General features: G+C 41.8%; 4 protein-coding genes and 1 long non-coding RNA gene across 9 annotated transcripts in view; 2 read left to right on the plus strand and 3 right to left on the minus strand.

Annotated features, from left to right (window-relative positions):
- Positions 1-11,239, minus strand: part of LOC134195893 (E3 ubiquitin-protein ligase UBR5-like) — a 31,232-nt gene extending 19,993 nt beyond the window's left edge. For 2 of the 3 annotated variants that reach the window (XM_062664986.1, XM_062664985.1), the window contains exons 1-9: positions 11,094-11,239; positions 10,931-10,975; positions 10,758-10,839; positions 10,379-10,458; positions 10,242-10,315; positions 8,379-8,463; positions 8,152-8,320; positions 5,491-5,550; positions 5,166-5,259 (exon numbers count right to left, since the gene is read on the minus strand). In XM_062664986.1, the coding sequence (XP_062520970.1) occupies positions 5,166-5,259; positions 5,491-5,550; positions 8,152-8,320; positions 8,379-8,463; positions 10,242-10,315; positions 10,379-10,458; positions 10,758-10,839; positions 10,931-10,975; positions 11,094-11,155 (751 nt within the window). In that variant the 5' untranslated portion in view covers positions 11,156-11,239. Of the gene's footprint in view, positions 1-5,165; positions 5,260-5,490; positions 5,551-5,932; positions 6,811-8,151; positions 8,321-8,378; positions 8,464-10,241; positions 10,316-10,378; positions 10,459-10,757; positions 10,840-10,930; positions 10,976-11,093 lie in introns of those variants that run through there. The other variant, XM_062664987.1, reaches the window with a different exon arrangement.
- Positions 11,240-11,296: 57 nt separating this feature from the next.
- LOC134195386 (enoyl-CoA hydratase domain-containing protein 3, mitochondrial-like) lies at positions 11,297-14,278 on the plus strand. Its single transcript, XM_062664406.1, has 8 exons — positions 11,297-11,468; positions 11,534-11,669; positions 11,754-11,859; positions 12,839-12,923; positions 12,988-13,097; positions 13,198-13,256; positions 13,822-13,928; positions 14,046-14,278. The coding sequence occupies exons 1-8, from the start codon at positions 11,302-11,304 to the stop codon at positions 14,158-14,160; spliced, it is 885 nt and encodes a 294-aa protein (XP_062520390.1). The 5' UTR covers positions 11,297-11,301; the 3' UTR covers positions 14,161-14,278.
- Positions 14,181-18,719, minus strand: LOC134195385 (uncharacterized). Of its 2 annotated transcripts, none has more exons than XM_062664404.1 (5): positions 18,339-18,719; positions 18,060-18,195; positions 17,841-18,003; positions 16,292-16,364; positions 14,181-16,229 (listed from the first exon to the last, which is right to left on the minus strand). In XM_062664404.1, the coding sequence occupies exons 1-5, from the start codon at positions 18,666-18,668 to the stop codon at positions 14,367-14,369; spliced, it is 2,565 nt and encodes an 854-aa protein (XP_062520388.1). In that variant the 5' UTR covers positions 18,669-18,719; the 3' UTR covers positions 14,181-14,366. The 2 variants fall into 2 exon arrangements, with proteins under 2 accessions (XP_062520388.1, XP_062520387.1); XM_062664403.1 differs by having other exon boundaries at positions 17,841-18,006.
- Positions 18,720-18,772: 53 nt separating this feature from the next.
- Positions 18,773-21,869, plus strand: LOC134195370 (endoplasmic reticulum-Golgi intermediate compartment protein 3-like). Its single transcript, XM_062664388.1, has 15 exons — positions 18,773-18,895; positions 18,961-19,031; positions 19,440-19,527; positions 19,659-19,699; positions 19,754-19,838; positions 19,972-20,098; positions 20,164-20,245; positions 20,455-20,538; positions 20,602-20,659; positions 20,718-20,749; positions 20,938-21,034; positions 21,090-21,154; positions 21,212-21,354; positions 21,580-21,635; positions 21,695-21,869. Exons 1-15 carry the CDS (start codon positions 18,799-18,801, stop codon positions 21,772-21,774), a joined length of 1,206 nt encoding a protein of 401 aa, XP_062520372.1. The 5' UTR covers positions 18,773-18,798; the 3' UTR covers positions 21,775-21,869.
- Positions 21,721-23,565, minus strand: LOC134195371 (uncharacterized). 2 transcript variants are annotated; one of them, XR_009972368.1, is made up of 5 exons: positions 23,228-23,565; positions 23,077-23,157; positions 22,773-22,861; positions 22,600-22,700; positions 21,721-21,943 (listed from the first exon to the last, which is right to left on the minus strand). It is a non-coding gene; the product is annotated as an uncharacterized LOC134195371 (long non-coding RNA). The 2 variants fall into 2 exon arrangements; XR_009972367.1 differs by having other exon boundaries at positions 23,077-23,558.
- Positions 23,566-23,616: the final 51 nt, after the last annotated feature.

Below are 23,616 nucleotides of genomic sequence, written 5' to 3' on the forward strand. Positions count from 1 at the left end.
AGAGGACCCTTGATTCAATTCTTAGCGCATGTGTTGCGGAGTCAAATTGCATTCATCTGGCATAGCCGCGTTATGTCGACCTGTTTCTCCGTTTTGCCATAAATCCATATGACAAGTGCTGATGTACGCATATTTATATAATATAATATATCTCAACCTCAATTGACATGACAAGAGAAAGGCTCGCTTCGATCGCCAATTACCATACAGTAAATGCCTCAAAAGTTGAGCAGTGCCTACTGACATGTAATGTAATTAGATTCACTATCCCGTATGTGTAATCGGAAATAGACCAGAACGATTCTGACTGACACGAAGTGCACAGCTGTAACCGTTATCTTACATGGTGTCAGGAGGAAAGAACCGACAACAGCATGGCAGAAGGACTGAAACCGCCTCAAGCATTCACAACCACACTGGAAGCAGCCAAAGAATGGCCACAGTGGCGGGACCATTTTACATTCTACATGACAGCAACAAAGAAGGACAAAGAAGACGAGAAAACGAAAGTCGCAATACTACTCACGGCAATGGGAGGGGAAGCCATCTCCGTCTACCGAACATTCACTTGGGCCGCAGACGGCGACGAGGACAAACTGGACTGCGTCATTAGAGCGTTCAACAACTACTTCAAGCCTAAAAGTAATGAAATCTACGAAAGATTCCTGTTCCTGCAGAGGAAACAACAACCGAATGAGCCCTTCGACAGCTTCTACACAGATTTGCTGCGCCTGGTGGAAACCTGCGGATATCACCAAGAGGAGAAAACGAAGATCATCCGGGACCAGATTGTAATCAATATCACCGCAGACAACGTCCGCGAGAAACTGTTGGCAGAATCTGACCTAACCCTAACCAAAGCTGTAGACATGTGCAGGTCAATGGAAGCGACAACCCGTTACATTGCCAGTATGACATCAACCGCCACAGCCTTGAAAGAATGCGTCACCGACGCGGCGGCGGTACACATGGTGAAAGCCATGAAGCAGCGCCCTTGCCACTACTGCGCGACAAACCACAAACCAAAAAACTGCCCAGCATGGGGAAAACAATGCAAATATTGCGGCATTATGAATCACACGGCGGAAGCATGCAAAAAGGCAGAAAAGGACAGACTAGCCCGACGACAAACAACAAAGGAGACGGCCAATGCGATATCGCCACAACGAGCCACACCAGACACACCAGAGAACGAGGAGAGAGACCATTTCGCTTACTGCACCGGTACCACGACACAAACCAGTAAAACAAAGGCTAAAGTCTGGAACATAATACTGGACATAGGAGGGAGAGGTTTGAAAGCCAAAATCGACACAGGTGCAACGTGCAACATACTGCCATTCACTGCTTACCGCGTCCTCTGTGCTAGCCCTCCCACGCCAACAGAAGTTCAGCTAACAGCATACGGAGGAACAAAATTAGATGTCTGTGGGAAAACAACCATGGAGGCAACATTTCAAGGAGTCACCCGCAGGATGGAATTCATCATAGTACGAGAGAACGTGGAGACGCTCATAGGATTGCCTTCCATCACTGACTTGGGACTAATACAACAGACCCTAGCAGTGGATGCAACAGGGGACACACCCACAGCTATATCAGAGTTCAAAGATGTCTTTAAAGGACTGGGACGACTACCAGGAGAGTACAGCATCAAACTAAAGACAAATGCACAACCAGTCATCCAACCAGCTAGAAGAGTTCCATTTAGGTACAGACAGGAACTGAAGTCACAACTGGATGAAATGGAGAAACAAGGCATCATAGCCAAAGTAACAGAGGCTACTAATTGGGTCAGTCCCATAGTCCTTGTAACAAAGCCAGGTAAAGACAAACCAAGGATATGCATTGATCCAGGAGCGTTGAACAAGGCTATACAAAGGGAGCACTATCAATTGAAAACACCCGAAGAGATATTCGGCACGTTGGCAGGCTCACAATATTTCTCAACCCTAGATGCTACATCTGGTTTTCTACAGATTGCCCTAGACAAGGAAAGCAGCTACTTGACAACAGTGGCAACTCCTTTTGGGCGCTACCGGTATTGCCGACTACCTTTCGGAATCAGCTCTGCCCCAGAAGTGTTTCACAGAATAGTGACAGAATCCTTTGCAGACATACCTGGGGTACACACCTATGTGGATGACATCCTTGTATCAGGCTGTAGCGTAGAGGAGCACGACAAACGCCTTCAGATGGTCCTCGAAAGGTGTAGGGAGCTGAACCTTAGACTCAACCGATCCAAATGCCAGTTCAGAAAGTATCTGGGACATGTGCTTACATCAGAAGGGATAAAACCTGACCCAGAAAAAGTCGAGGCCATTGAGCAATTCCCAAAGCCACAGTCCAAGACAGATGTTTCAAGACTCCTGGGCCTGGTTACATATTTGTCGAAATTTTGTCCTACTTTGGCTGAGACAGCCAGCCCACTGCGACAGCTAACACAGCAGGAGACTGCATGGGTGTGGGACTCCGTTCACGACCGCACCCTACAGCATGTGAAAGATCTAGTGACAAAGGCCCCAGTACTACGACTTTTTGATCCAGCATTACCAGTGAGACTAACTGTGGACGCATCACAACATGGGTTGGGAGCAGCTGTTATTCAAGAGGGGCACCCAGTAGAATACGCGTCAAGAACAATGTCCAGCATACAACAGAAATATGCACAAATAGAGAAGGAAATGCTTGCCATCCAGTTTGGACTAACAAGATTCCATCAGTATGTGTATGGACAAGATGTCATAGTGGAGACTGACCACAAGCCACTACTTGGAATACTGAAAAAGCCCCTTGCTGAAGTCAGTCCTAGGCTTCAGAGAATGCGCCTACGATGTCTCAAATACAACTACACGCTAGAGCACCATTCCGGGAAAGAAATGGTCCTGGCCGATTCTCTGAGCAGAATGCCATCTACAACACCCTATACAGACTATGATGAACTAACAGAAGAGCAAATCGACTCCGTCACAGAGCAAATCATTCCCACACCACTTGGACGTGAAAGATGTACGGAAGCGACCAGACAAGACCCTACAATGCAGGCACTCATCACTTACATACACACAGGATGGCCACCTACAAGGAGGAGTGTCCCGGGTCCAATCAAACCGTACTGGAATGTGAGACACGACCTAACAGAGAAAGACGGCATTGTCCTCAAAGGAAGCCAAGCTGTCGTCCCTGTGACAATGCGCAAAACGGTGATGAACAGTATACATGAGGGACACTATGGAATAGTGAAGTGTATAGAAAGGGCCAAGACGTCAGTGTACTGGCCTGGCTACACCAATGAAATACATGACATGGTAGCGAGTTGCAGCAAATGCCAAGAAAATCGAAGCCAGAACCCAAAGCCAGACACTAAACCTCATGATGTTCCACACTACCCCTACCAGAAAGTGGGAACAGACTTGTTTGAACTACAAGGGGAACATTACCTACTTACCATCGATTACTACAGCAAATGGGTGACCATAGATCACCTCCAGTCAACGAAAGCAGCTGATGTGATAACTATCCTAGACAAGCATTTTGCCAATTTTGGAATACCAGAAACAATATTCTCGGACAACGGGCCACAATACGCCAACGAAGAATTTCGCAAGTTCTCCAGGAAGCTGGGATTTCAACACACCACATCCAGTCCAGGCTACCCAGCCAGCAACGGCCAAGCGGAAAGAGGTGTCCAAACAGTCAAGAAAATGATGGCCAAGATGTTGGAGGAGGGCCGTACAATCAATGACGCTCTAAGAGTCCTTAGGAACACACCAATAGGAGGAGACCTGCCTACTCCTGCCATCCTGCTACAGGGGAGACACCTCCGAACCCAACTAACAATAAATACTGAGACTCTGGTTCCACATAACATGGATGCAGACAAGACCAGACAAAAACTAATCGCCCACCAATCCCAATATGCGTTCTATGGAGCCACAGGAAACACAACGAACTCACCTCTGCTTCCTGATGAAAGCGTAAGGACAATGAGAGGAAAAAAATGGGTACCAGCAAAAGTCATTGGACACCACACAGAGCCCCAATCCTACATCCTCAGACTAGCAAATGGACGGACAGTGAGAAGAACTAGAACACACATAAACAGGACAACAGAAGTGTGGGATGACAACACAATGTTCGCTAAGTACACTCCGACGGGACAACAAACAAACACCAGCCTGTCAGAAGGACAACCACCAAATCAACCTGAAGAGACAAACGTACTGCCAGACACGGAGATCAGATCTCCGAATACAGAAAGCCCTCCAAAATCTGCCAAGTCCCCAACTGCACCTGCAAGTCAACCTGCAGTCAAAACAACAAGGCTGGGGAGGATCTCAAGACCACCACGACGCCTACTGGAGGACTACACTACGTAATTAGCAACCATTGCTTGACACTGCACTTTTGAGTTGAAGCCACCCAGAGACAGATAGATGACATGTAATGTAATTAGATTCACTATCCCGTATGTGTAATCGGAAATAGACCAGAACGATTCTGACTGACACGAAGTGCACAGCTGTAACCGTTATCTTACACCTACTTCTACTGAAGAACTAATACACTGAACTGATACCTGGTAAAATTAACTGAAAAATTACTACTCAATGCCATTGCAATACTGAATAGCCTAAGTAACATGAGACACTATACAAACAAACACTGACCTTCACACTGTCAATACTACATATAGAAACCTAACATTGTATGGTGCGTGATAACTCAAGCAATCAAAATGTTTAGTGATATTTGAAACATTCTGTTTCTGTTTTCTGTTGTGTGAAAGCTCAATAAATGCCTTAATTGCTACAAATATAGAAATATAGTCCTCAATTTGTGGCCTTAACCCAAAAGTTCAAACACATCTTTTCTATAAACGCTGATGTCTAGCAGAAGCCTCAAGCCAGAAAATATTAGCACTTACAATACATGAAAATCATGAAGGCTTAACCCAAAGTTAGGAATGAAGTAAACCTGAACACTGAATTTTAATTGTGCAAATAACCACAAACACAACTTTTGTTCCACATCTGTCTTCCTGTAGGCTTGAGGGTCCAGCCTAGTCTTTCTGTCCAGCTCTCTGTATGTCTACCTGCAACTGTATGTCTGTTAACTTTGCTGGTAATACAACTAGATGTCCACAAACCAAACAACCAACCAACCTCCAGGCATGAGAGTGTCCTGGTGTTCCTCGTCCTCCATTTCAGAGTCATCCCGGCTTAGTAAATTGTTGACAGCCATGTTGACATCAAGATTCTACAACAATCTTTCATCACAAAATGCAATTTAAATCTAATAGCCTTCAACACTAACTACGATTTGCAGTTACATTTACAAATACAAGTTTTTGAAAAATTGTAGTAAGATCTGACATTCAATTTAAAAATATTGAAAAATAACAGAATAAAACATATCAAATCCTGTTGGCCTACCATAATCAGCATCTCTACTTCATTAAGTTTAAGTCAACTAAGTTGTCTAGCTTACAGTTCGTTGTAATTCTCGCACTATAACACTCCGTGAGCGACCTTGCAATACGGATTGGGCCTACATCAAATAAGGAAAGTTTACTGCCAAACAACTCATTTGCATACAAAAACATTAATTAAACACTAACACCAGACATCATCTATCTGTCTGTCCAGTTGTCTGTCAATTCATCCGTCTGTCTGTATCATGTGAGACAGTAAAATACCGTATTCACCCGTAATAACGCCCATACCGAAATAAAGCCCATGCCTGTATATATACCCATGTGTGCCAGGTCAGAACTTTCAGCCCAAAAATGCCCATGCCCAAGTATACACCCTTACCCAAGTCTAAGCCTAGGATACGCATGAGCAGACAAAACAAAATGGGGTCAGCAGAACATTCGTCTCCGTCTGTGTGCGTTTGATGAGCTGGTGCCAGTGTTGAGTAAAGTACTTACCGCTAGACTCATGTCTTCGTTGCAATTACCGATCCTGATGCTTTTGACAGGCTTCAGGCCGACCACTCAGAGTCTCCTGTGTGCGTGTCTAGTGTCTAGTTTCTGCGTGTATGCTGATGCTGTACAGATACACCAGTACCTTTGATCTTGCAAACGGATAATTGCAAGCATTTGTGGTATTTGTGTCTTCAAGTGTTTAGATGGTGACTGGCCAAACGACAGCATTTTGCGACCATGTGTATGCCTGGAACCAAAATAACGCCCATGCCCTAGCATATGCCCAAAAAAAGCATTTCTTTTCTATATGCCCAGAGCGTTATTACGAGCAAAAACGGTAACTCAAATGTCTACAGTTCCAGATCTGCACAAAACACATTCCAAAATTGAATGTACAAAACCATATGCTTGCCCTTTCAACAAACAACTCAAAACTCCAATTTTGGTTAAGCATTATCCAGTTTTCATAATCACACTCTTGCACAACTAATTTTACAACTTCTCTACTCTCTAAAAAAATTTCCAACTCAGACACTGGTTGTATAATAAAAACTAGCTCACTGGCCCGTTCTCCGCACGGGCAGGTTAGATTGTTCCAGTTCCAGAAATGTACATCTGGGCAGGAAAAACTTGAAAGTCACGCGCAGTTAATTTCTTGTCAGGAATGGGCAGTCTAAATTTGGTAGAGATCTCATGCGCCGTTCCAGAGAATTCAAAATTTGTGCAAATGGAAGTGGGTCCTCCTGGGATATTTCAAATATACTCAGCATGTTTCCAATGCAAGCACTGAACAATGGGAACTCTATCCCTTTGCTCTGGACATAGTTTGATGTTTAAGTTAAAGAGACATTTGGGAGATTTGCATTAACACAACATTTTTTTTTCAGAGACGCGCGCTAACGTACGTTTGCGGAAAAAAGCAATGATTGCATGCACTAATGGAAGTGACAAGAACTGCAATGCAAAGTTACGGTTGAGTCCAGTTCTTACAACAGGGCCCCTTCGGTGTGTGGTAAAAACAGCTGTTCATACTTGGTCTGTCGCACATGAACACAACTAAAAGATTAGCGAGGCGAGCGGTATTGGCATCCAGATCTGTTTCACCGTCCACAACGCTTCACCGACTGCTGTCGATGTCACGTGATGTTACACGTGATGGCGAGAAAACCCTCTTCAGCGTCACGCTAGAAAAGCGTTGCCCGCTTGATAAGTATGAGTAAGTTGTGCATAAGTGTTTCAGCTACTGAACCAAACAGCATGCTTTGCAAACTGCGATCTACTGTAGATATTCGAGAAGTTGGAGTCCCGATCCAAAAAGTTACAAACGCGTCCGATAGAATTTATCATTTAATCAGTTAAAAGCGTACGTAAGCATATCTCATTCTGCAAATGCGTCAAATGTCTCAATTTGATTGTTGGTAACCAACAATCAAAGGTGTATGCTGGGCGCAATTTACTAGCGCATGCGGCCGAAATGTTCCTTTAAGTAAAATCATCTACAGCTAACCCAGTCTGATGGGACTGGTAGATTTGTGACGTAACAATGGCATGTGAACAAACAATAATACTGAAATTTTAAAGTGAGCATTCCATTCTTAGTTATGAGAAAACAAAACTACGCCATGAGATTGAGTTCACGTAACGGAAGTTCCTTCAAATTGAGTCTATCAGAGGCATTCAGTCTCCTTCTTGAAAGGCAAACAGCATAGTGTTGTTAGACGTTGCACTCCCAACTGAGGGCCTGACTGAAGGTGGAGGCCAATGCCACCCTGCCTATGTTCTTGCCCATGTTGAGTTACGCCTGTACCCAACGTTTAGCCTCGTGGGTGATCCGGTCTAGCAGGTTATCAAACTTTTACACACACACACACACACACACACACACACACACACACACACACACACACACACACACACACACACACACACACACACACACACACACACACACACACACACACAAACACAAACAAACACCGCCGATTTCAGTAGTATAGATTAAATGCACTGTCAGTTCTCCAATAACTATTCATCATTTTAGTCTCTCCCATCAATCACAACTTCCAGAGTTCTCTCAGTGATTTACAGCTGTCTGTCTGTGACAGTGTCTGCCTGCTTGTCCAAACATTGGTCTACTTATCTCTGTTTCTCTAAGACCTTTATCACAGCAAGCCTTTATGCAGTATAAACCAGTCATTAGTGTCATTGTATATATCATGTACCTGAGCCACCAAATCTTCAGGGATTTCAGAGGCAGTTACAACACGAGATCCTGATAACCAGACTCCTCCAGATCCTCGTCCACGACCACGCACTGCCCTGTTCCTTACCCTGGCTGGCCCAGCATCAAGTGTGATGCGACGGAGACGAGCACTGGAACCAAACCGAGTGCTACAAGACAACAAGGTTTTCGAAAAAGAAACAATACATAAACATCAGTTGTTCTAACACAAGATGTATTGGTAGAGATGATGCACTGATTGGCTCTGTAGTCCACCAGGCAGCATCATTAGAATAAAAACGAGGAACTGAGCCTGAAATGATAAGACAAGCTACTCACAAGGTTAATTAGCCTCAAAATTCCAGACCAGAGAGCGCAAAGCGCACAACTCTAGTCTGGACTAGAACAGTACTAAAATGATTTCAGAAATAGCCTTCTAAGCCAATCAGCGCCTTACAACCGTAAATTCTGATTGGTTTAGCAGTAATTGGTTATGCTAAGTGACTAACGCTGATAAACGTGTGTGAAATACTCCTGGGCGGTTAAGTGTACAGCAGAGCCATGAATGAATAAAGACTCTGGTGCACACACGGGTCTTAAGCCTAGTTCACAATATTGATGCTGACATTGACGTTGACGTTGACTTGTTCACAATATGCGCGATGCAACGCACAGCTCAGATGGTCAAAAACTCGAGTCCAGTGCATTCAACATAAACGAACACCGCTAGTATACGTGACTCTCCTGTTGCTATTTCTACTGCATCGTAGCCGCAAGAGAGTTCAAACAGCTGGAAGAAGACGAAAGCGGATTAGAAAACTATTCTAGCAACGCCGGCAGCAAGGACAATTTCACAGGCATTTCCTTCAGTCCTATAGTCTTTTTAACCATTCAACCAGATTTGCCAATAGCACGGGCATACTTCCTCACGGATTCCACCAGCACTTCATCCACGGCTGATCCCGGATATATGCTTTAGTTCGAGGATGTGTGCTTTTGATTGGTTGAAAATGGTCACATGCTTGTGTTTGTTCTGGAATAAAACTCGGTTCAATTCCAGCTTCAACATTAACGTCGTGACGCCAGGCTAGCGTCGGTGATGCTGGCGTGTTCACAATATTGACATTGACGTCAGCATCAGACGTTGACGCTGATGTCAACGTCAACGTCAATATTGTGAACCAAGCTTTAGTTTTAGTTTCAGCTCCAGTTCTTTGATATTTTCAAGGTTGCAGTGACAGGACATGCACAGCAGCGTCGCTAGACAATCACCTTTGACAACTGGTCGAGCGGCAGTCTCGCTTTTTAGTCAAGCAGTTAGAGTAGCTAGCATTCTACCACAGAATCAAAGAGTTGTCATTTCATGCCGTCCAGGGAGTAGCGTGGCATGGACTAGACCGGGCTATAGCCCGCTATCATTTGTAACGGTGGTTATAAAATTGTGGACTGTAAATACGTGTGAGGATCAAAGCTGTATATAGTATATACACCACCCTTTCTCCAGTCTGGATCTGCCACTGATTCTACACCATCAGTCAATTAGAAGTTATAAAAGTGAGCGTGTCCCATAGCTCACTTTTATGTTTAGCCCCCCATTTCTAGAGGTCACGCTACACCGTCCACCAAGATATCGCTACAAACATGGCAGACGTCTCTTCTTCGTTCGTGAGATCTCATGACATTTACAATTATATGTTTGCATAATGCAAAAGCACCTAACTTTCCATCTCATTATTGAACAACATAAAACGACCCTAGACCGTTAGACTACCATTTACCATAGCTTTTTTATATGTACTTCCCAAATCATTTTAGTATCGTTTTGGTCCAGACTAGAGTAGAATCGTGCGCTTCACACGCTCTCTGGTCCGGAAGTTTGAGGCTAGGTTAGTATATCAAAACATTCAAAAAACATGGAGACAGATGAAGACAAACCGATACATACACACATATGCATACATGCATATGTACCAACAAACAGACCATACACAAGTAGGTGAACATAAAAAAACAAACAAACAGATTAAACTCTCAAACACTAAGATTTATAGACACACATCATATTTAATAATACAAAATCTTGAGCATCACCCGCTGAATCTCTACTTCTGTGCCTTGCTGTCGAAGGTCTAGTAGTCGAAGCTGCATTAGAAGTCTCTTCCTCACTGAGGCACAAAGAATCATTGTGTCATATGTTTCATTTTAATTGAGTGTTCACATTTTCTAACTTTTTTGTCTTATTCATATGCCCATTTTCCTCTACTTCTAAATGTCTCACACAGAAGCCAACACGACAAACACGACCATCCTATATTTACAACATTATAAGTTACTGTCTATTAGGTCTATTCTTGTATAAAAGTCTAACTATAACAGCGCTTGTCTCTATAACAGTCTAGATTATTAACCAGTGCCAGTTGTGTGTGTTGTTTGTTTTGTGTGTGTGTGTGTGTTCTGTGTGTGTGTGTGTGTGTGTGTGTGTGTGTGTGTGTGTGTGTGTGTGTGTGTGTGTGTGTGTGTGCGAGTGTGTGTGTGTGTGTGTGTGTGTGTGTGTGTGTGTGTGTGTGTGTGTGTGTGTGTGTGTGTGTGTGTGTCCAGATCACTCACTTCCAACAAGAAGGCGACGTGAGACTGCGAAACTACACATTGCCTCACTACACAACCACGTAATGCTTCGAGTGCCGGACGGCTAAATCAAAAGAAAAAAACAACCCATCTCATCTTCCCTGCCAACGCAAGGCCTAACGTAGACTCTCCAACCAGATTGTCGTCACACTTACCGCGAAGTTCCTTTCATCAACCTGCTGCTTGCTAACTCTCTCAGTCTACACAAATTACTCACTGTTAGAACAAGGCAACACCATACAAATAACTACTCAGTTTGTCTGCAATAAATCTGCCATAAATATTCGCCGTTCCTTCCTCGATCAAGTTCCGTCTTACTTCTCAATCATTCTCTCCGGTGTGCTAGACACTGGCTGTATGAGGACATCTATACTTGTCATTTTTTAACGACAGCGTAGCGATGGACAGAGAATACCAACACCTACACACAAAAAGTGTGCGTCAAGTCGTCACGAATGCTAGGATTATTTGACATCAATACATAATGGTGAACCCCGGATAATCCTTTCTAGCATCCGGGCTAGCTATGGCTGCATTAGTTCGATTCCAGAAGCTATTTCGCTGTGTCTTACACACAAGAAAACATTGCTACATTAGCACTAAACAACCAAAGCTCTTTCATTCAGGTCTTGCAGGTAGTGACGTGATTGCAAGTTATATCCGACGGATTGTTCTAAGAAATACGTCAAAACGGTCAGTTGGTCAAACCTCGAGCTATTGAAAGAGATTTAGAATTTGTCTCATGTATGTCATTGCAGCAATGCATTGTCTGTGTCGATGTTGGATTTTCTGTTGGACGCAATTGAGAAAGCAAGTGCAGATGCGGACACTAGAGTAATAATACTAGCAGCTGATGGTCCCGTGTTTTCTTCAGGGCATGACCTCAAGGAACTGGTAATGTACCATCTAAACATGCATTTTTGCATATCTCATGTTATAATCGTGTAACCTTTGTTTCATATTTAATGTTTAATTCAGCTCGACAGAGAGAGGAGAGACTACCACAAGCTTGTGTTTGAGAAATGCAGTGAACTGATGGCTCGGATACAAGATGTACCGGTGCCTGTTATTGCTGAAGTCAAAGGTAATATTGTCGGCCATTTGTTATTTATGCTTTTGTGTGTAGTAGTAAAAGTGTTGCACACTGTGTGACACTGTCAGAGTATGATCTAAAAGTTGGAAACAAATATTTCACCTCCAACATAACATCATATGCACAATCAGACATGTCATGACTTAGAGCGTGTTTACATGGGGCCTGATCATGATTAGTTTGGCGTTAGTGTACTCGTTCACACTGGTTCTAATCTAGTGTAACGCCATTCTAACGTCCTAGAGAGTAGTATTACATGTACAACCACATTAGTGGCGTTAGTAGTTGCATGTGACTTTGGCATGTGGGGTAGTCTACAAGAACAGCATGCCGCTAATGTTTCTGATATGGTTTTGCATGTTTAATTAAACGTACAAACGCAGCAAATAATGGCGACGTATATGGAAGCGCAGGCAGAAGTCCACTATGTAAGTGCCTGTACATGTGACAACTTCCTGCCGTTACTGAAGGAGCTGCCGGAAACAGCAAACTAAATGTTTCCCTCTTCAAAACCTAAAGCAATGGATTCGTCAAGACAATTCACACGAATTCTTGCCGGATATGGCTGATGAAAATTTTCGAGGCTAATTAGACTCGCGTGCCCACCTGATTTACTAATCATAGTTAGCCTATTCATAGTTTTAGTCCAGATGTCGGTATGAACACGCTCCGTGTTCTGTGGTTTGTGCTGTGTCCATGTAGCATACAAAGGTGTAAATCGATCAGCACATTGTTTGGAAATCAAAAATGTTTGCTCTCATGGCAGGCAACATCAGCATGCACCTTTGTCAGCAGCTAACACTTGACCAATTTTCAACTTGCTACAGTCTATTATGTCTGTTTTGTTTTGGACATCTCTTGTACTTGTCTATATATTGATGAAACTTTTTGTATGTCTTGTGCAGGCACTGCTCGTGCTCATACTGGATCTGTTGCACAATGTGCATTAATATATCTATATGTTGGTCAGGTCTTGCAACAGCTGCTGGATGTCAACTTGTAGCAAGCTGTGACATTGCAGTTGCTGCTGACACATCACAGTTTGCAACACCAGGGTAGGATGTCTTCATTGCTTTTAATTAGTATTGACAATGTAAAGACATCCGATTTTTGTTTAAGAGTGAAAATTGGTCTCTTTTGTTCAACTCCTGGTGTTGCACTTGGACGTTCAATTCCTCGGAAGACAGCAATGAAGATGCTGTTCACTGGAGAACCAATATCAGCAGAAGGTCAGTAGCAGATATTCATTACATCAAATCTTGGCAAAACTATAGCTAGAATGCCATATTCACATGATATGTAGTCATCTGGTTGTATTGTCATCCTCAGAGGCCTACGCGACCGGTTTGGTAAGTAAAGTTGTTCCTGAAGACAAGTTAGAAGAGGAGGTAGGTTGTAACACACAATTTTTTGTACTTACATGTACAGTAGTGGGCAATTGCTGGTACGTTGCAATGACTACATGAACAGCTGAATTTGACATGAACATATGTACAAGTCATATGTTTTACTATATAGTACGTGTATAAAGTTGAAACTTTCATGATAGAACATTGGGCGAATGAGTAGATTATCAGCAGAAATGCAATCAATGTGTTACTGGTACATGTAGCAGCTGGTACAGTAAATAGTGTGGTAGAACAGAGGGGGTGTTAAGCTCCTCCAGTTGTATGAGAATACAGACAATGAACCTCTTCATACCCAGGCAAATCTTACTCTTCCCAAGACAACTTCCTTGACCATGTGCACATGGTGTATATCAATTTAGAGATTGCTTGAGAACAAGGGTAGCTCTTACTACCCATGATTGTTGATTGTAACCCATGATTGTTATGAGATCATGTGCATAAAGCATTATAACATTTGAGATCTCATTTATTAGCTCCATGCATGGCAGACCGATTGGGTATTTGTAACTGGCCGTGTTGACTGCATTTGTTTCATTAATTTTAGACTCTCAAAATGGCTAGTAAGATTTGTGAGTACAGTCAGGAAGTCATTTCATTGGGGAAAGATTGCTTCAACAAGCAAATGACATTGGACCGTGATGCAGCCTACAGGTGATTCGGATACTGAAAAAGTAGACTTGTCAACAACTTAGCAGGATGAGCTATTGTTTAGCCATTTTACCAACTTGTTTTATTTCCGAAAGGACGTGGATCGTCTCTGTTTTACAGGTTGTCCAGTAAGGTGATGGTACAGAATCTACAACTAGCAGATGGACAAGAAGGCATTCAGGCATTCATAGACAAGAGGAAACCAAGATGGAATAAGCACAAAGCAGCAATTTGAGAATGAAGTCATACAACAACTAGGACTAGACGTTATTAATTTTTACACAGCAGGTTAAGTGCTGAAATTATTCGAATATAATGAAATATACCTACAAGTAGTTCTTGTTTTTGTGCAATCTAGTACTCGGTAGAAGGTTACACTACACAAGTAAGCAGTACATAGGCCTTTTACCATTAAGAAATTATCAATCACCAAACTTTCTGTCACAACACTTCACCCCCCTCACTGTCTCCTTTGCTTTCTGATCTCTGTCTGTATAGTTCTATTTGCTCACGGAAATCGTCATCAATTTCATCATAGTTTGGTTCTTGCTCTAGTTGTGGAAGTTCCGTTTCAGTGCTGACATCCGTTTGCTCCACTTGTTCTTGTGTTTCCTCCTCTTGTCCACTACTCTCTCCTCTTGCTCTTGCTTCATTTACATTCTCATAGTCTGGATCTTTCTTTGCTGCATTACCTCCGGGGAGATCATTCCCAATACTGTCATATCCAGGATCAGGTACACTTACAGCTGCCATCACTGTAGAGCCAGCACCAACACTGTCATATCCTGCATCAAGAATAGCACTCTGTTTAGATGGTGCCACATCACTTACAATCTCATAGCTGTGCTTTACTTTCAAACCAGGAGCTGACCTGGCAGCAGGACCAACTTCTGAGTAGTTTGGCTCGTGTTGCTGAGACTTTGTGGAAACACATGAATAGCCATCTTCTGCTAGTTGTGCTGTTGCTGTGTCATCTTGTGTGACAGCATCATCAGAAGTCACAGGTTGTCTACCTCGTTTGAAAGGCTTAGCATACAATGGATCAACATTCTGAACAGGCCGGACATGTTGCTGCTCTCCTACAGAAACATTTCGTTTCTTCTTACTGAGATCAACTTTAGAATACAATGCTGAAATATCAGTGATGTGGTTTCCTTCAGCCAAGCCAGTGTGCTCTTTTTCACTTTGACTACGTTTAAAAGGCTTGTCATATGGAGGATCTTCCTTGGGACCAGTAATTGTACCAGTCACCGTAAACGATCTGGCATGGTCACATACAGATGTTGAAAAGTCATTAGTTTTATCAATCAGCTTTGTAGAACAATCATCTTGTGGAGTGGGAGGAAGAGGTCCATCTCGACTTGCTTTCTTCCCTATTTCAAACAAAAAAGGAGCCTTGGGATGTTTATTAATTGGTGGCAAAGGCGGTGGCTGCTGGCCAGATTGACTCTTTGCATCTTCAATTGATGAATATGTCATGTCTTCATCTCTTCTGTCAACCTTTGAGTACCAATCCTCTTCAGAAGGCTCTACATCAGCTGTAGAGTACCAATCTTCTTCAGCTGGCTGTGCATCTGCTGCAGAAGGCAAGTGAACTTCGCCTAAATGATTATCAGTGGATGCACCATTTCTCTCTTTTCCCATATCCTTCACAAGTTCCTGATGTTGAACTTTGCGTGACAAAACATGTGAACCTTTCTCTTCTAGTTGAGGTGCAGAAGCTCTATCAGCAGTCGACTTACTGGCTGTAGACCCAAATCGAAATACAGGTCTAACAACATGAGCTGGAGGTATAGATGTCCCTTCCACTTGAGGTGATTTCAACTGTGTTGGAGATTCATCTGCTGCATGAGTCAATTTCGATTTCAACTGAGACTGAGATTCACATGCAACTTTTGGGTACGGATACTCTCTACTTTGTAGAAGATCAGCATCTTCAGTATTTTCTGCCTCAGTCTCAGCTACATGTTCATCACCTTCTGAGTCAGACTGTGCATTTACTACACAGTCAGCATTGTTGCTGAATGCTCTCACTTTAGCATATCCATCACCAGAAAACACTTCATGTTTAGAAACAACAAAAGCTCCACTATCACTCATCTGCACCTCCTGCTTCTCCTCATCCCTCTGCTCATTTTCATCCACATTCACCTTACCTATAGATGTCTGGTCACCTGCATCATGTGCTGTTGCTCTGTTTGTTTTGCTCATAGCATCTTCACTCATACCTCCTGCCTTTGTTCTTTCATTTACCTCTCTTTCTGTATTCTCACCTAATTCATTTCTAGCACCAACATCATCACCCTATACAAACTTCGCTTAGTTAATTTACTTATTAATTAACAACATTTGACCATTGCCTGTACCTTTTGCAAATTAATTTTCTCTGTTGCTGCTTTTTCATCTACTACCTCACAATTCTCTACACTTGTGATGTCTCTTAAAAAGAATGAAGAATTTAAGCCAAGGAAACGAAGAGAAGTGGCCACACATTCGCATGCACGCGTGCGCACACACACACACACACACACACACACACACACACACACACACACACACACACACACACACACTTGACAAGAATAAATCATTTGCTCAAAGATTCGCACCATACAGGAGAGCTCAACTATCAAGTCTTCTAAAGATCGCCATCCTGATAAAGCCTTGATAGTTGTAAGTTGAGTATTGCAACAAGCATTTAATTAAAGCAATTACAATGTGGTAGATGCTGTAATACTAACAAATATCTACTGTAAATATTTCTTATGTACACATGAAGATTAAGTAAGGATTACCAGAAGATGTTAGTAGCCATCATAGCCTGCAAACCTAACAGTGAGCAACCAAAACATGTTGCATATTCTTTGTAATGACAGTGATTCTTCTTCAATTTCTTGTAGAAGAAACCCTTATGAGGCTCTCAAATTGACTATTAATGGCTAGAGGCAAGGCTCTCTAGAGCACATACCCATGTGTACACCATTGTAGTGTAGAGTAAAACGTGCACAATATGAGCATGTGGAATAGCAACAGCATAATAAGCATGGCCAACAAACTATAATTTGTAGGGTCTTGGGACATGTCCAGTGCTTTCAAGCAAAGAAAGCCATTTTTGTCCTTTCTCACAGTTACTGCCGCTTCCAACTCGTAGTCATGTCTACATTTTAAAATTCAGCGATTTTTGTGGTGCCAGATACATAAACCAATTACTTTCAGATCAGTCAACTATTGAAAAGCCAAATGCATATGAAAATGAAAAGAGTGACTGCACTAACGCAAATTAATTTCTGTATGAACAAGTCCATTTACATGAGTATGCAGTGTATGTACTAAAATACACTTATTCTCGCTATAGTAATGATTATTGTTAGTATAGTTAGTATGATAGTTACACATAAGCTGTTCAGTGGCATTGGTCAATAACACAAAAGAAATCCATAGATTCTAAGAAGACTTAGGACATGCACCTAGTCTTGTGTGGCTACACCCTTATTCTGTGTACTCGTTCCCCCCCCATGGGAGATTAACATGACACATGTGCAAGGTCTTGGAAAACCACATATTTATTAGACAATCATGTGTGCATTGTAATGTCATCTGGAAGTGGTTAAAACTCCTGAGCCTGCCTGCTTGCCTGCCTTGGACAAAATGTTGCACCTAAAAACTCCTCATACTTTGGGAAGAGTTCCCTCTAATAATGTATGAGATGAGGGGTCTGATGCAGACAAGGGTGAGACAATATCGAAATGCGTGAGTCTCACGCGTGTCTGCACTTTACCCCTCTTGGGCATGCACACTGGTAACTAGCCATGCAAAAGGACAGAGTGACTGACACACAACGACAGGAGACTGACACATCAACTGACAGCATTCCCATCTAAACTACAAAACAGTAAACAAAATTGAAAGGCTTACTTGCTCTTACTCTTAGCACACATGGCTAGAAGAATGGTGAAAGAGAGGATTAACATGAAGGACAGAACTACATGTTTCCATCCCGCTAAACTCTTCTCCTGACCGTCGTCATTTCCATTTTCTCTTCTCACTCTCTTTTTTTGAAGAGACACAACAGACTGATCTACTAAATCCCAACATAAGCCACCAAATCTTACATATGAGATTGAAGAACTACACCTTGCAGCTCTCCAGAAGTGCACGCTTCAACTACACGCCAAACATTTCTTGTTGGAAACTCCACGAAACTGCAGTTGAGCCAGACTCTCAAGTGCAACTCAGCATACTTTCTCGGTGCCGAAATAGCGAGTACTGGCTACAGCAACAGTTCAATTTACTTTACTACGTTTACGACCGGAAATAAGTGAGATTCTCCATCGAACAGCCAAGGAAAGACACGCGATCACATTTCAAAGACTTCCAACCATCAATTCTATTTAATCATCAGATCACACTTGCCTTTCCGAGATGCCATTTTCGTCCATCGTTACTGTCAGGCTCTACGAATTGAGCTGCGACATCGTTTTTGATACGACGAGTTGAAAGAGGCGGAAAGCGTACAAACACAGCTACAACCGTGCAGTTTCTAAGAAGCTCGTTTTCGTTCGAAAGTAGTTGAGAAGGCGAGACAGTGTAAATCTGACGAGCGATTCGAGCTGTGTATCTCGTATGATTCGAGGGCAAGGCGACAAGGCAGGTGCTCGCTGCCTGTTGACTGACGATAGAGTTGACTGCTTTATAGCCGCTGCATGGCAATATACAGAAAGACAGAAAGAAGATCAACACCATATCTAGAGCGTAGGCAATCTAACATGACAATTCGGAACAGGAAACAAGGCAAACCCGGATGTCCCTACAATACAAGTCGGAAGCTCCCGGATACTCTCGCTAGCTACACCCGTATGTCTGTGATCCAGCTATGCAACAAGACGGATTCATGAGCCGCTTGCGTCGATTTGACGCTTACCCAAAGACATTAGAAGACTTCAGAGTGAAAACGTTTGGTGGGGCGGCTGGTGAGTTTGAGTGCCACAGCTTCTCTACAATAATGCTACAGTCTAGTACTTGATCTTTTGTTTAGTGACTCTTGTTAGTGGAGCTATAATGTTACTACTGTTCTTGTCAGAACTCGGATATTACTTACAGACGGATGTAAGTTCTCTACTAGCCTCAGTCTGTGTTAGGGATTTGTGCGTATGTCTGAGAGTCCAATTCTGAAACGCTTTAGCAAAACACTCGTACTTCAGGTTAAATTGTTATTAGGTGATGTGTACTGTCACCGTAATTCCAAACTATCCGGAAATAGTAAAATCTCGTTAAGATTATAAATTGCATTAGTGTAGATACTAGTATAATAATATTAATATATTTCACTTCGTACCAGCAGGTACAGCCTCTCACAAATGAGAGAAATATACATACAAACACACACATACACATAGACACCTCAAAAACAAACAGACAGCTAAGTATATAACAGAGAACGTAATTCCTTCAGCATATATGTATGTAACACTGCATGACGGTGTCTTTTAGTAAATTCATGCATTTGTTTTGCAGGTCACTCCTGAGCTATTCGTAGACACAAGCAGAGGACAAAAAATTAGAATAAACATTGATATCCAGTTTCCACATCTACCATGTGCATGTAAGACTCCAACGCACAGTCCTTAGTTTGCAAATGATTTATTCTAATACTTGGTATTAGATAGTTTCTCATTTGCGTATTTTGGTAACTTTAGTAGAAGTATGCTTGTCATGCATATGTCGATGTTGCAGATGTTAGTATTGATGCAATGGATGTCTCGGGTGAACATCAAGTATGTGACTGTGTTTGATCATGTTAATCAAAAACTAACTTTCACATTGAGCAGTTAGATGTTGATCATCACATTTTGAAGAAAAGATTTGATAAAGATGGAACCATGCTGGAAGAAATTCCACCAGAGAGACACACAGGTAAGACTGAAATCACCAATATGATCAGTGTGGTCATTGTCAGTGAGATCATTGCTTGGCTGTCTGTCTCTGTGAAATTAATTGCCAACACTAATTCAGAAGGCTATATATTTGCTTTCATTTTCCATTGCAGAGCTAGGAGAAGACAAAGCTAAGCAGTTTCTTGATGCAGTCACTGGGAAGAAGACTAAGGAAAATGAGGGAGAAAAAGCAGAAGAGACATGTGGAAGTTGCTATGGAGCTGAGACAACACAGTTGAAGTGAGGAAGCATTTTCTTATCTGTGTACAGTAGTCGTGTTTTCCTGAAGCAGCTTCATGCTGTAGATGCTGCAATACATGTGAAGATGTCCGAGAGGCATATCGAAGAAAAGGATGGGCATTCAATAGTGCAATGGAAATTGCACAAGTCAGACATGTTGATGACCAGTCGACAGAAGACAGACAGAGAGATAAATATATAGTGAAAATTGACACACAAGTAAGCATGGAGACAGGCAGACGGCAAACAGTCAAACAAAGCAGACAGACACCAGCAGGATGTTAGATGTCAAATAGAATTTACTGTAACTATAACTGTATAGATTGACAAACATGACAATGTAGTTGTTACTATAGTGCATCAAAGAAGGATGGTCAGACAAGATCAAGTCTCAGCAAAATGAAGGCTGTCTTATTTATGGCTATCTTGAAGTAAACAAGGTATAAGCTCTCCTTCATGAGAGACCATTACACCTGAAACTCATTTGTTTCCCACAACTGTAGGTTGCTGGCAACTTTCACTTTGCACCAGGGAAGAGCTTCCAACAGCACCACGTTCATGGTGAAGTACAAGATATATGCACACATTAACATGTTATTCACTGCACTTCATTTTGTAGTGCACGATCTGCAGCCTTTTGGAATGAAATCGGTTAGTAACCCCTATACTTTGCCTAATGTTCAATTTCTGTGCATCTCTCCTACCTGTTGTGCCCTACCTCTCCATCCATCAGCTTGCCTTATCAGTTCACCCACCTTTACTTCTACCTTCTTACTATCAGCCGCTTGCCAATATGCATATCTGTTTGTTTGTCTTATTTGAGTGCCCAATTGTTACAGTTCAATCTAACTCACACAGTCAGACGGTTGTCATTTGGCCAAGACTACCCTGGAATTGAGAATCCCCTGGACGGTGTCAGCCAAGTTGACACAGCAGGTTACAGGAATCAGTACCATACATTCAGACATTTGCATGAAAAACCGATGCTTAGGCTCTTCAATGTTCCAGTACTTTGTGAAGGTTGTTCCAACAGTTTACAAAAAGCTCAGCGGAAAGGTTAGTCATCACTTGTAACACCATCAATAATTATTGTAATAGTTGCTTGTTTGTCAGGTTATTAATACTAACCAGTACTCAGCCACTAAACACCAGAAATCTATCCATATCTCTGGACCTGCATCAGAACAAGGACTGCCTGGAGTGTTTGTTCTCTACGACCTCTCACCAATGATGGTGCAAATCACAGAGACGAGAAGGTGACACAATTACCAGTAGTGCTTTGTTCAGTAAATCATAAAATCGACTAATTTGAAAGTTGGATAGAAAATGTTGTAACAAGTTTAACAAAAATGCAATAATAATAATAATGTATTTTTGACACACCACCATTTGGTGCAGTTCGAATACATAAGTTTTAATAAATTTTACAAATAAAGAACAAATTCAGTTGATATGTGTTGCAGACTGATCCGTTTTCGTAGGTCTTTCATGCATTTCCTGACAGGAGTGTGTGCTATAGTTGGTGGGGTGTTTACAGGTGCGTGATGGCAATCTTGCTGTGTTATTCATGACAGTAGGTTTGTGACTGTTTTCTAGTGGCTGGTCTTATTGATGCAATGATCTATCATTCGGTGCGTTCTCTTCAACAGAAGATGGAGCTTGGAAAACTAACATAAATGATGATGCTGATTTTCAGTCTTGCATTCTATTCTAAATGAGTCATTTGCTCAAAGCTACACACAATTGAAAAACTCATCCTGTCTAAGTCTTATAATTTCTCTAAACGCAAACACACATCTCCTTTCTTTGAAACTTATGACTGAAGAGCCACCACAAGGTATTCCACTATAAAATCACAAGAAACCATTACCATCTAATCATCAGCATGTCCAATAACACAATTCTGTCAGTAGTAATGCCAGTATACACACATACAAATCAACACTGTGCTGTCCTATTTCTACTATTTAACCAAGGATTTTGATTGTTGGTCATCAGATGCATATACAGTGCAATGAACTCCTAGGTAAATGCAGTTGCACCAATGTCTTGTAGAACTAGAGTCAACAAGTTCATGTGAGCAGCTGATCTGACTGCTACGGAGTCGTAGAAATGTCAAATGTGAAGAAGGAGAGCGCAAGAGTCTCAGCGATAAACAATATAACATTTCTCAAACTAATGTCGTTTTCTGGTTGATATACATGTATCAGAGAAGCCATGATTGGTTCACATGATAGGTGGGAATTTCATTGCCACTGCACAGTGTTTGACAGTAAGCAACTTCTCACAAAAAGTATTATTAAAGGCAAATTTACATCATACTTAGCAGTAAAAAAACCAATACAATCACTGAAAGCTCACTCAATAGTACAATCAGAAGCTCACAATTTCCTAACTTAGGACCCACTCCATCATTTGTATTTAGTTGCAATAGAAATAGCTAACATGCCCACTGAAAACTGGAAGTGTATAATTAATGACTGAATAAACAAATAACTCACAGTGAGGGTATGATCCTCGTCGTACAAGGCTTAAAAGAAAGCTAACAAGAAACTTATTACATTGTTCATAGTCTCGTTCGATACGATCAGCAGTCTCCACTCTGCAAGATGAAAGTACATAAACACACTGACAACATGACACAGTTAAAATATTTAAAAGACAAATATGAAACCTTGTGAACTGAACTCCTCTCTCCAAGTTAGATGTAAAAATGAGTGCAAGATTCAGACATTTACGAATTGCTGATTTCACATATGATGCCTAATGAAAGTCCCATGTTAAGTTAATTAAGTTTACTACACCAAACTGGCAATGACAAACAGACAGATAGCAAGATGACACAACACTATTTATGCATAAAGAAATAATATAAATTATCAGTCAGGTCAAACAGTGGATACATTTTACAGAAATTAACTGCTAACAATTCATATCAATCATCTCTCTACCACATTAGATCACAGATCATTGTGTACCTTCTCATTGAGCAGACATCTGTCATGCACCTTGTTAATATATTGTCTATGTATATCAATGAGATCATCAACATCATTTGCCTACACAACACCATAATGCAACACATCAGTTCCAGCTTTTCCTATTCATTCACAAATGACTAAATCTTACTAAAAGTAAAAGTAATGCAATTTAATTAATACAAAAAGGTAGACCACATCTTCAGTTCCTATAATCTGCCTGTCCATTTATCCGTAAACCTGCTCAAATGTTGGCAACAATTGCTATTGCATATTATGAAAGAGAAACTCCTTCTCATGTCTCTAAGACATCCTATCTGGTTCTATCTACATATCACCTAGATTTGGCTCTACACCTACAATAGTTCCTTCATTTTGTGTTTCCAGTTGTCTAACTTCCTTGTTCAATGCATCTGTGTGCATCCACTCCCGTAGTCAGTGCCTATATCTATCTGACTTCCTGCATGCCTACCAATGCATGCATGCAAGTACGTACAATTATGCATGTATGTTAGAACAATCAACTAACTGTCGAGATGG

Source organism: Corticium candelabrum, chromosome 20, assembly GCF_963422355.1.
Source record: "Corticium candelabrum chromosome 20, ooCorCand1.1, whole genome shotgun sequence".
Taxonomy (NCBI): Eukaryota; Metazoa; Porifera; class Homoscleromorpha; order Homosclerophorida; family Plakinidae; genus Corticium; species Corticium candelabrum.